This window comes from Gymnogyps californianus, chromosome Z (genome assembly GCF_018139145.2).
Source record: "Gymnogyps californianus isolate 813 chromosome Z, ASM1813914v2, whole genome shotgun sequence".
Classification (NCBI taxonomy): domain Eukaryota; kingdom Metazoa; phylum Chordata; class Aves; order Accipitriformes; family Cathartidae; genus Gymnogyps; species Gymnogyps californianus.
This window is the reverse complement of record NC_059500.1, coordinates 56,590,322-56,607,843: the sequence shown is the minus strand read 5'-3', so window position 1 is coordinate 56,607,843 and position 17,522 is coordinate 56,590,322. Positions and strand designations below refer to the sequence as shown.

The window sequence follows — 17,522 nt, the reverse complement described above, 5'->3', positions numbered from 1 at the left end:
GACAAATGGAGTATGAGAGTAGTTTCTGAACATGGATCCTCTCTGCTTCGGTCAAAAAAGATTTTAAGTCTCAGGTGCAATCTTGGCAACTTAAAAGTTGTCAGCTGCTATAGCTACACTGTCAACTCCTCTGTCGCAAAAGTAAACATATAGCTTATGCAAATAAAGCCGTTCTTAACCACTTAAAACAATCCCCGAAGTAAAATAAGCTACGCCAACAAAGAAGACCATAACACTGCATTAGACTTGGTGTAACTAACACGGTAACAATGGAAAGAGCCTGGGCCATGTTTTGACACTTGTAAATTAAGTTACAACACAGTCATAAGTGAATCAAACCCAAACCTCTGCAAAAACAGAGTCTTAGCCAAAGTACATTTATAAGAAACATTAAAATTCTCTGACCTTTGTGCATCAGGCTTATAAAGTGTCATAGGTCTTATTTTTGTTGAACTTTGTTTCTCAAAAGGAAAACTGCTTTTTAGTCTACTGGAGTACTTTAAAGTTATACAGATTCACACACTGAATACCCTTCACTCCACAGTTTCAGATCCTTATCCACAGCATTCTTACATAAATAACTATGCTACAACAACTCACCTTCAACTGCACTGGATGTGTTACATTCTTCAAATTCAATAGGGCCTTAAAGAAATGACAATGAATATAAACATTAGGTCAAATTTAATCTAAGATACTTTAACAGCGATTAATATTTCCTGAAAATACTAGATAATCGAATTATAAATTTAGGTGGTAACTGAAAAAGCACAATTACCCTGCCAACGGTCAAACAGATTGCAAAATCATACGTGTACACCAAATCATTAAATATTTTCACTCTTTCATACTGAAAAATTAAAATACTAGTGCACACTATCTAAATACAATTCAATTGCCTATGTTATTACAACCACATGAAACATCTCTAATTGGTATCCTCTTCTCGTTCAAAATTGCATCTATAATATAGTATCAGTGTGAAGTTTTCAATTTATCTTCTTTTAATGAACAAGAGCTATATAAAGAAAAATCAAAAAGGAAAAAGCACAGCTATAGCCCTAATTTTGAAATTCACACTTCTGCTAACTCTGTATTGTTAGTTCTTCTATTTCCTCTTCAGAGCCAATTACCTAGACAGTTAAAGGTGGCACGCAGAATCTTAAACAGAGCAATAAAGAAGATAAAAAACTTTAAAAAAATCATTAAGACTAAACAGGACAAAAAAAGCAGAGAACACTAGTTAAGTGCTGTATCTAAATAAATTCACTATTATGGCTTTCCATTACAGTTGACACAAGATAACAGTCAATTGTCATTGCAAAGTGAAGTCCTAATCCTCATTCCTTCAATCTGGCCAGGTCTAGAATTTATTTAACACCACTATGAGCCATTTTAAGGAGCAAACGTGCAGAAAAACCAGTGATTTTCTGTAGGACCTTGTTCAGGGAATGACAGAATCACACCAGCACTTGTGCAAGTGCAAAGAAAAACAGAGAGCACATGCAGCCAGGCACCATTACTTTCAGCCCATACTAAGAATGAGCCCGTTGGCCTCTGTTTGAAACACTAGCTTGCAATTGTATCCGCAGACGAAAAAAAGTTTAGCATGCTAGCACTGTGACACAGGGGTTATTACTTATCTTTCTATAATAATTTTGAGGGAGTGCACACAAGTTTATATATAGGCACATTACAGATAAGACAGAGGGGAAAAAAAACCCTGTTCCCAATTCTATACTCAAAGGCAGCTAAAATCCGCCCCCCCCCCCCCCCTACTTCAAGTGAGAATTTAAAATCTTGAAAAATTCAGTTAAAACCAACTGGAAGTAAAGCGATTGTGGAAACTTCAAATACAGAAACCACCTTCACTCCTGCCCCAAAACACACCTGCTAGTAAGTGCTCTGATTTATTTATCTTTATTATGAAGTTATCATTATTTGTGAGCATCCACTATAAAACCAAGAGCTGTGCAATTTTCAGGGGGTTTTCACATAAAATAAAAGGTGTACTTGAAAGCATTTTCCAGGATTTTCACTTGTACTCTTTTCAAAATGAATATGTCATACTCTTAGTCTTAAAATAAATAGCTGGTATAAACAGATCTCAGATACAAGAAACATGGAGAATACAAGCTTCAGTTTGATTTTAAATAGTACACCATAGCAAATCATGGTGCTGCAATTAGAGATGCCACAATGAAAATAAAAAATAATTTAGCTGTGAATTAGCATTGTAAATTACACAACTGGGATTAATTTGTATTTGATTCATGCAGTTAAGTACCTCAAATGGTTCTATTTGTAATGTAACCCCAGTATGTATATTTAACTCTTGCAGTGCAAAACTGTGTTCAATTCAGTATAAATGCTACACTTTGATAGCATTTCTCAAAACTGCAAATGAAAGAATTTATGCTTATGTCAAACAAACAGAAAGACAATTGAAAAATTGATGATGTAACTCAATACTCACTGATTTAAGCAAACTGAATTATTTTAGACATATTAGATAAAATCTACCAGATATTTTCATTGAAATTTTGCAGACTTCTAATGATTTTTTTTTTTTTTTAAAAAAAGGCGTGCTCAAAGTAATGACTTGTATTTATTGTAATCAAGATTGAGTCTGGAAAATTTTCCTTGCCAGTAAAAAAAAGATCTGAGTGCTTGTAAAACTAGCAACAGGATGAGAATCTGGGACTAGAACCCATCAATATCCCATTTAGCATAATGTAATTGTTTGGCCTCCAAATGAAGCTCTTGAGAGCAGAATATCAAAAGATCAATCTCAAATGGCAGTCTTAACTGCCCTTTAAATTTCAATTATTAAATAATTTCAAACACAAGTCTAATTATACAATGTAACAAGATGAAATACAAATCCCTAACAGCTCTCTCATTCTACTAAATATTGTAAATATATGGGCATTTTAAGCTGGTCTTCCAATCCTTTCTCCTTTGCTCTCCACTAAATTCACAGTAAATCAAAGTCAGCATGCTCCACAAATCAGCAAATCTGGGTATCTCACAAAACAAAAACCAGCAAAAAAAATCCAGAAAAATGGATTTAGAGAACTGTAGATGTCTACATCCCCACACTGATTTCATAAACATTTTATTTTAGGAATTTAAACTCTATTGTTCAAAATACATTGAGCAAGAAATTCAGAAAAATACCATATAACATAGAAGCTGAAGAACAAATCCATTACTTCTTCAGCACTACACTTCAGACAATACATTTTTCATCACTTCACTAAGGATTCAACTACTTCTGTTTCTTGCTTCTATACATATTCCCATTTGGCCAGGAAAAAAAAAACAAAAGCCAAACCAACCACAAACACTCATCCCCAAAACAAAAACAGAAGGAAAAAACTGTAAACAACAGAGACTTAAACATATTTTTAGAGAAAAACAATACTCAAGCTTTTTCAGAATACCATCTTTTTCTTTACCCTTTCCAGCTACTGAGACTGATCCCCACACTGTTAAGACTTTTACAGTAATGATTAAAATAAATATTCAAGGCTCAAGTAAAACTCATCCTTATTTCAGATCACTATCTTTAACTTTCACTTCTAACATAAGCAAAAAGCAACGATTTTCTTTAACAACACATCCAAGTTCCTGTACTTTGTCCATTACACTTGCCTAACACTTGTCTTTGAAGGTGAGTTTTTTACAGCTTGATAAACTTTTTATTTGAGGAGACAAACATTCATGCTTAGTACAGAAATGCACAGATATGAAGATCGGATTAGCATTTTCAATTAGATTTACCAAAAGCTGGTTTACCCCCCAAAAAATTCACTTCACTTTTGCAATGCTGTATTCTTTTCTCATAGGGAAGACAATAAAATGCAATCTGAAAAAAATCTCAGCTACTGAAGAATTGCCTGAGATAGTAAGGAGACAGAAGCTGCGCAAAAAATTTCAGTAAGCAGGTCCCACTTTTCACTAAGGTCTATGAAGTTAACTTGGAAATTTTAAATACACTTTCTTCTTAATGATACCTATTAGCTTATTTTATGATTCCCCAAAATGGTTAGAGTTATCATAGGAGTCCCTTCTCCCCACACGTGCTCTCTTTCCTTCCCCTGCATCTACTAGCTGCTTTACTGCAGGAAAGATAAATAAAAATCATGAAAATAGCATTTTCTTACAACAAATTGTGTGAATCAGTTACAATTCGAAAGCATCTTTTGATCCTAACTTACTTTTCCTACTTAACTCAAATTTCTATAGGGCTGTTCATCCTTTGGAATCTCAGAACTTCAAGATGCCAGTGGCTGTCCCTAATGAATCCACAGACATTAAAAAATCAAGTTCAGCATTTTTCTCCAATGCCCAAAGACGTTTGTTGGGTTTGTAAATTTGTATTTAACCCACCCCCAACAATATAACATGTTGCATTATTTGCTTGCAGCAAAGGCAAATTCATACCTTTTGCCCTTTTGAGCAGAGCAGAGTGAAATTTGTAGCAGTTTTTAATTTTCTTAGAGTTTTGTTCTGTAACTTCAGATCTCCCAACAATTCTGCTTCCTATATGCCTGCTGTAAGGAGCACCATGTTTTGCCTGGGGAGTAGTATTTTTAAACCAAAATAACATTACAGAAATAGACGTTTTCTGTGGCGCTCTATGGTGAACCAATTTAGAAAGCAGGATAGCTGTGATGAGCTTTTGGTAGCCCACATAACAGCTGGAGTCTCCTGTGGGCAGATGTCTTTGTGCCCAAAGAGGTAATAATACTGTTGCCCAGCCAGAAGTGTGTACTGTGATCATATCGTCTCCTGCTAGAACCAGCTGCAGTCTCCTAGCCAGCCAAAAGGCACACATATTGCTATGGGAGCACAGCATCAACAAGGAATTCAGATGCTTTCTTAAGAAGTTCCCCCACATTGTCCACTGTACTTGTGTATATGGTGTGTTGGGTTTGTGTGGTGGGGTTTGGGTAGCTGGGGAGGGGCTACAGGGGTGGCTCCTGTGAGAAGCTGCTGGAAGCTTCCCCAGCTCCAAGTTGGACCCGTCACTGGCCAAGGCCGAGCCCATCAGCAACGGTGGTAGTGCCTCCGGGATAGCATACTTAAGAAGGGGAAAGACTGCTGACAAAAAGGAAGAGCTGCAGCAGAGAGAGGAGTGGGATGTGAGAGAAACACCCATGCACACACCGAGGTCAGTGAAGAAGGAGAGGGAGGAGGTGCGCCAGAGCAGAGATTCCCCTGCAGCCCGTGGCAAGACGGCAGGCTGTCCCCCTGCAGCCCATGGAGGTTAACGCTGGAGCAGAGATTGCTCTGCAGCCCGTGGAGGACCCCACACCAGAGCAGGTGGCTGGGCCTGGAGAAGGCCGTGACTCCGTGGGAAAGCCCACGCTGGAGCAGTTCGTGGAGGACTGCAGCCCATGGGAAGGGCTCACGTTGCAGAAGCTCATGGAGGGCTGAGACCCGTGGGAGGGACCCCACGCTGGAGCAGGGGAAGAGTGTGAGGAGCCCTCCCCCTGATGAGGAAGGAGCAACAGTGTGTGATGAACTGACTGCAACCCCCATTCCCGCCCCCTGCGCCACTGTGGGGGGGAGGAGGTAGAGGAATCGGGAGCAAAGCTGAGCCTGGGAAGAAGGGAGGGGTGGGGGGAAGGCGTGTTTTTAAGATATGGTTCTATTTCTCATTGCCCTACTCTGATTTGATTGGTAACCAATTAAATTGATTTCCTTTTTTCCCCCAAGTCGAGTCTGTTTTGCCTGTGACCATAACTGGTGAGTGATCCCTCCCTGTCCTGGTCTCGACTCACGGGCCTTCCGTTGTATTTTCTCCTCCCCACCCTGCCGAGGGGAGGAGTGAGCGAGCGGCTGCCTGGTGCTTTGCTGCCGGCTGGGCCTCAACCACGACATATGGAAACAAAAGCATCTGCACCATCACTGCAAAAAAACCTCAAAAAGCTTTCTTCTCTGAACCACCGTAACATCTATCTTTCTGACTCCTGATTCCTTAATCGTTAGATGGTATAGACAAAAACTCACAGTGGGTTGGTGTTAATGGAGATTGCCAAACAGGTGTAATATATAGATGCAAGTCAAAGCATGCAAACTCGTGTACCACAATAACTTTTGTAACAGTTACACAAATATTTTAAGGTGGACGCACTACTCTTCTCCATGAAGCAGAAAAGTTTTCTGAACAGACTTGTGCCCAATGATTGAAGTATAGACAAAGGCTCAACACCAACAAGGATTTCAGCTCAAAATCTGGAAGCTTATAATGGCCAAAAGTTCTGAAGTAACTACACAGATTCACTGTCCTTTGCAACATACAAAGAAAGAAAAGCAGTTGTTTCACATTTAAGAAATATTGCTGATGCTGGGGACTGAAGTAATTTCCTGAACCAGTCTCTAGAGTCCCTGCTACATGGTAGCCCAAAGCACCGAAAAGGACCACCTAGATGTTGCCATACTGCAATAACGATGACAACGATATTCTGCAGTACTACAGTCAAAGCATTGAGATTTCCTTTGTTCTTTTTCTCATAACCAGACAGACAACAATGTGAATTGAGAAGGAAGCCTATTCTCAAGCATTCATATGAACACAAAATAAAAGCAAATACTAGAACTAAAGCAGCACTGTAAAAATAAAAAATACATTTTAAGACACTTATCGGAGTAAGTTAAAAAGTTCCAGCTGAGATCTAGTCCAACCCTTGCAAAAGTCTCTGAATTAATGTTCTTTTGGGTTAAGCATGGATAGTTTCAAGCTCAAGGTAACTTTTTTACAATCTGGTCTGCCTGTTGTTACATTGGTCCATAGAATGGTAACTATGGCTTAAGTGTCTCAAATACCTGTACGTAGACTTGAAAGTATTTGTTACTGTACACACACAGAACAGAAAAAAATAGTACAGTGCATAAATGAAGGTTAGCCTTTACAACAGAAAGAGATGTGAGTATCTAGTGGGATTTCAGTCACTTAAGGATACATACCTAGCTATCAGGATCCTAATGAGTATTTAATGTAGTATTCTACAAAGGGAGCAGGTATCAAAAATCAGTAAGCTCCTCTAATTGTATGTAAACATTCCCACCAAGCATCATCCTAAAGCGTTTTCCAAGGCAAGCTGCTGCAGCTCACAGCATTCTACCAGCTGGGGCAGATATAGACATGAAGAAAAGGCAAATGGTGATGGTTTTACAGACACATGGAAGCAGACAGCTGCTATTTGACAAGAGACTGAAGCAAATAAATCAAGAGTGGCTCAGTTCTTAGGCTCTTGAAAATGAGGAAGCTTTGGTTTACTAGAACAGAAAAGGCAAAAGGTAATTTGAATAAATGGATTTTTTTTATTTTAATTAATCTAATAACTTACAATAAGTGACACTGGCATAAATTAAGCACCAGTGAGTCTGCAGCTCGGGATGCATCTCCTACACTGTTCAGAAAATACATGTACTGTTTTCTTACTACAAGAGGCATGTGAGTATGTGTGCTTTCATGACACTAAGAGGCAAAGTGGATGGCTAGCAATAAGGAGATACTGATCTTATTCAAAGATGAATGAAAAAAATGTAATTGCACTGTAAATTATATTACGGTATCTACTACATATTTAACCCACGTCTATGGGAACAGTATTTTCAGAGTATACACAAGGCAACTACAGAAGAGAGTTTATAAATAACAACCTTACACCTGCTACTTAATTAATCTACAAAGTGGCACTAATTATCTTGAAGACAGTCAAGTTTGTTGTCAACTGCCTTGAAAAGAGTTATAAAACCTATCTCTACAAAACCCTAAAGATAGGTTTTCTAACCTACCTGTATACCTCTCACACAAAACCTCTGTGAGGGAGACATCGGGAGAATGTTTTGCTACGGTCAAAACAATAAAACATAAAGCAAGAAAAACATAATATTATGTCATACCCTGAAAAAGAGCCCCCAGTAAGTCTATCAATGAACTGGAAAATCCTGCAGAGCTAAAAAGGTAAACAAATCAAGAAGTCAACAAATCAACTACAAACTGCTTTACATTTGCATCTGCTTTTAGAAACTGTCTCCCTTCTAGTTTAAGAGGGGTATGCGTGACAGAAAGAAATGTTATCACACCCAAGCATATATTTTTATTAACTACATTTAATTTTCAGTAACTGGAAACACTCAGACACTCAAAAAAAAAATCTGCCCTTCCCCTCATCCTGAGGAATCAGTTTACACACACACGCACACATATAAATATTAACATATCTGTTTCAAGCAAAGGCTTTTAAAAAAACCCTGTAAATGTGCACTTGTAGTTACAAATACGATAACAAACCATAGTCTTGTTTTCTATAAAAACAGAAGTTTATCTCTTTGAGTGTAAATCATGCATGAAAGGAGGACAATTTTTTTTAAACTGCATATGCTTCACATGCTGCTTCAAATGGCAAAGCTTTGCGTGCCTGGCTCAGTGCCAGTTGACAGCTCAGCTGGATATCAATGCACATTCTGACCCCCCTTGCAGCGTGTCACTTCTGAATTGTTTCCGCAGTAGAAAGTTTATTCAACCTCTCTCTCAAATTCAGTGGACCGACCATCATTCTGCTATTTAATCATAGCAGAACAGGTTATTTTTCTGACAGCAGTAAAGCCAGACAGCAATTCCTAATGAACAGCTTGATACAAGTGGAATTTCGACTGTTTTAGCCTCAATTAATTCTGCTGTCAAAACAAATGACTGCTTTTAGTGTTTAGATGTCAAGCTGCATCACAAAGGTCAATTTTGTATGTACACAAACATATAAGCAATCTTTTTCTTTCTATCATCTGATCCTGTGACATGTTTATCAAAAAATTTCAAGCTTTCAAATTTAGAAGCCAGGAAGCCAAAATATATTTTCTCAACATTACTGTTTCTAACACTAACTTCTCATTTTTATTGCCTGTCCAAAAAAGAGAAGTGATTTTATAAAAAGATAAGGAGGATTTTATTTTTCCCTGGAAAATGACTTATTTTAGATTTAAAAAGAAGAAACAAAACCGAATTCAAGCATAGCTTATTTGTAGGCATGCAGACTAAAGATGAATGGCTGTTACCATCTTTGAGGTAAATAACATATTTCTGATATATTTATTATGCTAGTACCAGACTGCCGCAAGCAAACGTTAGTTTGTGGATTCGGTCAGCTCCACTTTGCCAAAAAGAGGATAAGGGACAGAAAATACAACTGGCCTGTTAACAGGCCAATCTGAGGGAAAACATTGAAATAATACTGGTAAAACTGTTTCCTTTAATTCTACAAATACACAGTTCCACCACAATAATCACTGAATTTCTGACTACTCTTTGTTACATCCTCAGGATTATATATCAGCTTAGCTAATACATAGCCTCTAGAGATGCTTAAGACTTGACTGAATCCTCCTTTTTTAAAAAATTCATGTTGACAGAAGAAAACTATAGCATGGTGATAGCACTCCTTTGGAAAAAGAAAAGATAGAGGTGACAGTGGCAGCTTAAATAACTACCATAGCAAAACATGTAGTAGCACTTCCAAGGAAAGTCTTTTTTTAAACGAAGAAATTAACATACAAGGAGAACATCTACTAAACAAGCAATCAATTCTAACACTGATCTGTTACTAGGCTTCCAGCCCTGCACTCAGTTCACCGGATCAAAAGAAACATTATTCATCTCAGGCTCTTCTGGTACTGTGGCTACAAGCTCCATGAATACAGCAAGCACACCACTCTCAAGCGGCAGTATTTCCACGTGGCTTACAGAGCAAAAACAAAGCAGAAAAGGATCATAACCTGAGCAGCTTTAAGGAGAGAGAAGATTTTTTTCCTCTAAACTAAAAAGGTGGCAAACATCTTCAGTTACAAAGAAAATATTTTTTATTGCTCAGGTAACACAAGAATTTTCAACAAGAGACATTAAACACATACCCAAGGCAACGTTTCAAGTCAGAGATGCAACTAGCCTGCAACACCTGAATGTGAAAACAAACACTGGAAGTTTCAGCTGCAATTTATGAAAGCATGAGGTCTGTGAGCAGCAAAATTAATGTCAGCTAAGACATCAATCTGCAGAACACTACGTTCTCCAAGTCCTGTCCTCCACACCACTCCCAGCCCCTTTTCTCGTCCTTTTCTACTCTTCTCCTGCTTTCTACTTCAACTTCACCCCGTATTTCCTTTCTGGCTGCATAAACAACAGGATGTGAGATGTGGATGGCTTTGAACTATCCACAGGCTAAGTGGCTGGCCAACGTACACACATATATACAAACACACACTCAGCTGTCTGCTGACTCTCCAAATGAGTAACCTACATCATTACAACTGCCTTTCTCTTACGTGGCATGACTAGTTTGGGTCCTTCTTCTCGACTCCTCATTTTTATAAAGTCTTTGAAACCTCTACTTTTCTGTCACATTGGGTTGAAGGTAGCAAAGTCTTGTGAGAGCTATATGAGTGCGTGGGGGAAAATACTAAGAAGCAGCAGAACTGCATAAGCCTAGTCTATAAATATAAGTAACAAGTGGCTCTGCCTGACTGCATGGTGCATGATTCACCTGCTGAAAGCAGACCATGCAAGTATGCAGTGATGAAAGAAATGCACACACACATTCAAGTAGTTTTCTTCTTCAAGAAGAGTCAGCTAAGATTTTGGAACACTAGATATTGTAAATACATTAAATTATAGCCCTCATCTTTAAAGGCTACTTCAAAGAATCATGTCTTTGTAACAGTCACACATCGTCCCTGTAAACCAAGAGGGGTATGGTTTCTTACTGAAGTTCTGAACTTAAACCCATGAAATCAAAGGTTAAGATGTTTAATGGGACCCATTTCCAAAAGAGAATAAAGAGGATAATACATTTTATAGTATCCAGAATTTTTCAGACAGAAAAAAATCTTTTTTCAGTTAGACAAAATCCTTTCCATGGGAATGTTTTCCTGCTTTGTAGTGCTTTGAAAGTGTTTTCCTATTTACTTCTACAGAAGATTCATTTTGTGGGAAAAGGAAGAAAAGCATACATGCTTAACCACCTCTCCACCTCAACTGTAAAATGGGAAGTATTAATTAGCATATGACAGTTTCCACACATGCACCATCAATAAGCAAAGAAAGTCAATGTGAAATTCCTCCTTGTGTGCTTTTTCTGCAGCTTATGGCGAGTATGAGACACTTCTTTGTGGGGGGAGAAAGTTGAAACCACAGGAACAACACTGAGAGACATGTTATTAAGGATTACCACAAAATCTCCCTTCCCCACATTTATGCCCAAAGAGCTATCGGGAGCCCAAGACAGTATAGGTTTGACCTTGAAATACGTCTTGGCATTTAAAGATGCAAAATATGCATACTATTACCCAATATTATCCATAATAGTATCCAAGTCAGTGGTTGCAAAGAGGGCAAATGCATGTGACAAGACCCCAGTTCCCCCCTCCTGTCTGTTCTTCCTGAACCAGGCTATCAAAAACGATACAGAACTACACAATCCTCTGAAGGATTGTATCAGCTATGACAGTAAAACAGAGAGGGACTCTCTGCAAACTAAATTCCCAAGGCTTAGGAAGAAGTTTAATGATAGTAATGTTGGAGATATGCGAGAAACAAAAACAAACGATGCTACTTTGTTAACGAGGCGTGACCTTGAGAAGAGAAATATGATGACACCATAAGTCAGCGGGTAAAGAAATACCAAGATAAGCACAAGCGCAACCAAAGAGCTACCTGAACTTTGAGTGAACTAGCCTAATTAACATACTAGAAAACCCACCCTTAGGTAGGGAGAGCCCCCTACCAACAGAAGCCCCTTCCTCACAGAACATGTGCAGTAAAAAAAGAGGATGCTGCGACTTTAAGTGGAGATGAGACTTGCGAGAACCAACAGGAACGAGAGTAACTAAGCAAAACTGTAAAAATACTGATAACTGTTGCTCGAAAGGTATAAAATGCTTTACTGTGTGTTAACCAGGTGTGCTAGCTTTGTGGAGTTACCACCTAGCACCCATCTCTGCGCAGACACGAAATAAACAAATATCGACTCTGTGTGTTAATCGGCTTTTTTGCACACCGGGTGAAAGAATCCTGATTTTTGGGACAACAGTAACAGCATTTCTTATACTGTTTTTCAAGATATCCCCTTTCCCCCGAAAAGAGCAACCAATAGAGAAAACTCTTCAAAACAAATTCATTTCAACATTAAATAAAGAATTTAAATTACAGACACTATTAATAAAAGATAGGAATTTGAAATTTTATTGTTATGGTTAAACCTGGGCTTAGGCCTGTGCAGCTAGCTCGATTAGCTACTGCTTAGACATTTTCCTTTTTCCTACCTTATATACTATTCAGGCAACAGGTCAAGAGGTATCCATCACTTAAAATGGAATTACTTACACAGAAGGCCACACAGGTGGTCTATAACAATTAAGACAGCAATAAAAAGATAATGAAGACAAAGCAGAAAAGATCCTGCACTTCCTGAGAACCACCACGGGCACACAAGGTTAAATACAAGTTAAGTGAGAATTCGTTTTTAAATGCCAGAATAAATATTTGTGTTCAAGAAAAGAGTACGACATACAGACCTAGTTGACTAGACAGTCAATGCAATGCAGAAGTGGTCCAATGGTAGTTTGTCCTGGTATAATGTACTATCACTTTGCAGTATTATTGTCAATGAAATTATGAGTTAATTAGAAGCAGGACCCTCTGCAACACAACTTAGTGACCACTAATACTAGACAGACTATTATATGCACAGTTTAGGATTTATTTCAATTTTATTAGAAAGGTAGACTATTAGACAAGATAGCTGGTTTTGAGTTTAAGTCCAACTTTAGCTTCCTGTGTTTACTTCCCCTGTTTAAAACGACATTTTTCCTCAAAAAGCTTGTGTTACAAGACTCAAGCCATTGCTCTTCTCTAACATTGCAGTCTACTAAGAATGACCTACACGTACAGATGTTTATAAATAGGTTTCCAAATCTTTCCAGATTTCAGGAAGTTTCATTTCTTGTAAGCTTTATCTTCTGATAGAAAAAAAAAAAATCAGGGAAAAGAATACACTTCTTCCTTCTAATTTTGCTAAGTACACTTCCTGTGAAAATCTCACGTTTGAAAAGGCCACTTAGTTTTTTTAGTTAATTCTGTCCAAAGAGCATTTGCTATTTTAAAAGAAAAATATGCCTCCAATAAATAAATTAAAAACCCCAAACCTTTCCCTCAGTATTAATTCCATATAAGGTTATGCTACTTTATGTAACTAAAGTACAGGTCTTATTTACTTTATTAGCATAAAACACATCTCAGTATATTTCTGTTCTCAGGTGTTTAAAAGCTCTTCAGTAATTTTTTTTATTATCATAGTAGCACCTATCCTGCATACTACTGCATTTTCTGATGACTATCACCTAATTAATATCTCCTTCCTACTTAAGTTACTGAAATGGACATTGCTTTGCTCCCACAGCCCCCCAAAATTATTTGCCTCAGGCTGCAACTGTTTTTGTTTGTTTGTAGCAAGAAAACTCAAGAGAACCCAACAGTACTTCACCTTACCGAGTGTCCAAGATTATTCAAAACCCAGCTTTTGCCCTGTTGTATCCACAGATGTTGTCTAAGGTATTTTCATCAATGCTACTAGTCTTCCACTTGTATTAAGAGACTTTTTGAACAAAACTTGTACAGTTAGAACTTTCCAGACCGTTAAAAATAAATAAATCACAATCTAAAACAAGTTTGGAACATAGGTATATGTAATTATTAAAAATCTATGCTGGCAGATGAGACTTCCTAAAGTCCGCATCAGCTTTGGCAGGTTTGTTGTTTATGAATGGACCCAATTTTTGCAGGCAAAACAAAACAGACATGTAGGACAGGAATTAAGACACATTTATTGGTACAGCTCTTGAGCTTCCAGCTCCTCATTAAAAACAGAGCTCTACAGCACAGGACCCTTAAATACTTTTTTTACCTGCCTCAAGCCCAGCTTCTCATAAAAATGCTCAAAAATATCCACACTTAATTTCTTCCATTAACTTATGAAATATAGCAATGGTCTGCCTTCCTTTACAAAGAATACTTTTCTGAATCCCTTGGGTACTGTCAGTGTTGACAAACTAAACTCATTCCTTAGTCAGCCTTCTGTGTAGAATTATGTGTGGGCACAGGCTTTGAGAAACTGTGACACTTCATGCTATTTATGCACCTAATCACAAGTGTTGGCAGCATTAAAATATTCACAATATTTACAGAAAATATAAAGAAAATAGTTTATACGAACATAAAATAAATACTTGCTTTGTTACACTTCCTTGCAGAAAAGAAGCTCAAAGATGTCATGCAGAGCTGTTAAAAAATTAGCATTAACCACTTTCAGTGTTTATTTCCATCTACTTTGTTGCTGTTTAGTGTCCTAGAAAAGCTTTATAAATGCTATGAACTATAATGTTATCAAACAAACCCATAGAAAAAATAAATGCCACACCCAGCACTGTTTCAAGTCTTTCTCTCAAAGCAGAGTTCATTATTCAAATGCTATAAAAAGCTAGTAGTTTTAATCAAAGGAAGCTTCAATACTCCATGGCCCTTGTTTTGCCTCTTGATCCTTGGGAAAGGACTAACTTCTTTCTAAAATTTCTTACGATGAATACAGTTATTCTTAACCCTTTTTTTCTACTTTATCCTGTTCATCTTGTACATTTCTTCATTAGATAGAAAACATGTAGTTTAACACAACACACTAACTAAATAGGAATATTAACATGGAGTGAGCACAACTGTGCATTTACAGTATTTGCACTCGCTTCCCAGTTGTGGTGCAGCTCACTTCAATGCTCTTGCATTCACTTTGGAAAAAACACATAAGCAGTACGGTCCATAGGCATTTAGGACTAAAATGCCCACATAAGCAATTAGAAAAGACCTGATAGCACATCATAAATTCACACCAAACTTTGCACTACCTACCCCCCGCCCCCCAACAGAGAGCCACATAAAACATTATTCTAATCAAATAATCAATAATTCAGTTGAGTTCACTGAATCAGAAATCAGGTGAATTAAAGCCTAGGTAAAATTTGTTTTTTAAATGTTTACTAAATGGAAGCTTTAATGCTTTATGATTCTGGTAACAGGCAATGCTGACAGCATTAATGAACTTGTAAGGAATCCAGATTAAACTGCTTTGCTTGCCATTCAAATAGTAAACATTATGGTTTATCAACAGTTTTGCAGCCTGTGAAAAGTCCACATGGCTTTTAGCAGGAATGCCATACCTAAATAAACCATTATTTTTTAAGACTTCAAAATACAAAATGTGTTAGCTCTACAGAAACAGAGCTCCCAGATGTATTCCCTCAGAACAGACAAGGATCACCAGCACATTGACAAGAATGCCAGGATATTTTTTTCTGATATGTGCTATCTTGTGAGGCGGTGGAGATCTTGACATTATAGCTGTCTTAAGTCACTGATAAATTTCTTAACTCTAGACTACGTGATAGCCTTCCCAGAAAGAATTTCAAAATGATAAAAAAACATAATCCTGAATAAATGTCTCCATCTGACATCCATGACCCTAAACTTTCCCATGACTGGAGTTACCAGGAGCCTTGAGACAATTTTTTCAGCATGGTCAAATACAGCAAAATAGGTTTCAGCAGCTCCAAAACCCAACAGACCAAACATATTTTTAACCAGCATTACTGATCGATTACTGACCAAATTGCCGATTTCTGGATTTGCTGGAGAGACGAAAGGGAGTAGAAATTCTACATCTGTCCTTTTTTGAATCCTGTTTTCTGTGAAAGCACCATTTGATTAAAAGGACTTACACTATTATTCCTAATATCTAAAAGGGCAAGGGAGACAAAAGTCAAATGTTTTACTATATGTGCAAGAGCCAGTGATGGCTGATCAACAGCAATTGTGGATGATAAACATTGTAGAGTACTTTTGTTACCATTTAATCCAAAGGGCTGATGGATTGCAGGCACTAATTTTACAATGTTTTAAAAAATGCAAAATTCTTCTAGCCCCTCCATAAAGTTCGAATTTATTGGGTGGATAATGAAAGGAGACAAGAAGTATTTTTATGGCCTTGTGTTTTCCACAGCCCAAATTCTAGATGCTTTTACTGGTACACTTAGAAGACAACTTGCATGTGACTATTTCTCTGTGCCAGATCTTCTCTGCCTACTTGTGTGTTGCAGTTGCAAATCATGTTATGGCTTATTCAGATTGTGAAAGATGGATCAAGCTAGCACAAAACCAACAATTTTTTTTTTTTTAATTATAGTTAAAAGATGACTCAGCACCTCTCTACACTGAATAATGGCACAACGTATGTAATAATGCCATCTGCAGATCATTGTTTTATTGGCGGGCTAAGGAGCCAGCAAAGATTATGGCTTTCCATTTTTTGTCTGTATTACAATAAAAATTTTTACTTCCTCTCTATTAAATTTTTAAGAAAAAATGCAAAAATAAGAGGAACAACTTAATAAATTACCAACAGCCATTAACAATGACACCAGAACAAATTAATGAAAATGAATCATCTAGATTTCGCTTTTGTTCCTGTTTTTTTGAACAATGCAGCACAGCTGAGTCTTCTCATTTGGCCTTCAAGGTACCTTCTAAGTAAACTGTGTAGTGGGCAAAAACTAATACAGGGACAAACATACACAGTTAGTTCCCCACATATGAGAAGAGGGCACAGTAATTCAGTAGCTAAAAATTAAAAATCATTCATGACTAACTACAGCTATATAGGCATTCACTAACCTCTTCAAAAACATTAGATATTATCCTGCCAATTTCAGACATAAGATCTAGAAAGAACATGAGCTCATACTTCCTAGCAGTTTCTATTTCATGTGACATCAACTTTTCATACTGGAACAAACAAATTTTTTAATAGATTATTAGAAGATTAAGTAAATAAAGCTAGAACTTATTGGTACGTCATTACCCTGGAACAGACACCATCTCTGTTATTGATTTAACATATACTTTGGGTGAAAGAAAAGCAGATATTATTCTGCAATAAATGAATTCTCCAAGAAACATGGAGCAACAGACTATCACAAACAGAAAACTGATTCATCAGAAGTGGCCAACAAGTTTTGATGAACACTGCAGGACCATGTGAGTGACAAAAGTATCTTCCAGCCGATGGAAGCAAACGTGCTATTAGACCTAACAGCAGGAGCACATCATAGAATAGTTTGGGTGGGAAGGGATCTTTGAAGGTCATCTAGTCCAACCCCCTGCAATGAGCAGGGACATCTTCAACTAGATCAGGTTGCTCAGAGCCCTGTCCAACCTGACCTTGAATGTTTCCAGGGATGGAACACTCCTGTTCCAGTGTTTCACCACCCTGATTGTAAAAAATTTCTTCCTTATATCTAGTCTGAATCTACCCTCTTTTAGTTTAAAACCATTACCCCTTGTCCTATTGCTACAGGCCCTACTTTCTTGTCCCCATCTTTCTTATAAGCCCTCTTTACTTATTGAAAGGCCG

General features: G+C 37.5%; 1 protein-coding gene across 1 annotated transcript in view; it reads right to left on the bottom strand.

The window, feature by feature from the left end:
* Positions 1-17,522, bottom strand: part of FCHO2 (FCH and mu domain containing endocytic adaptor 2) — a 97,046-nt gene that overhangs the window by 46,890 nt on the left and 32,634 nt on the right. Inside the window, exon 9 of the mRNA XM_050913746.1 lies at positions 601-645. Within this exon, the coding sequence (XP_050769703.1) occupies positions 601-645 (45 nt within the window). The remainder of the gene's footprint in view (positions 1-600; positions 646-17,522) is intronic.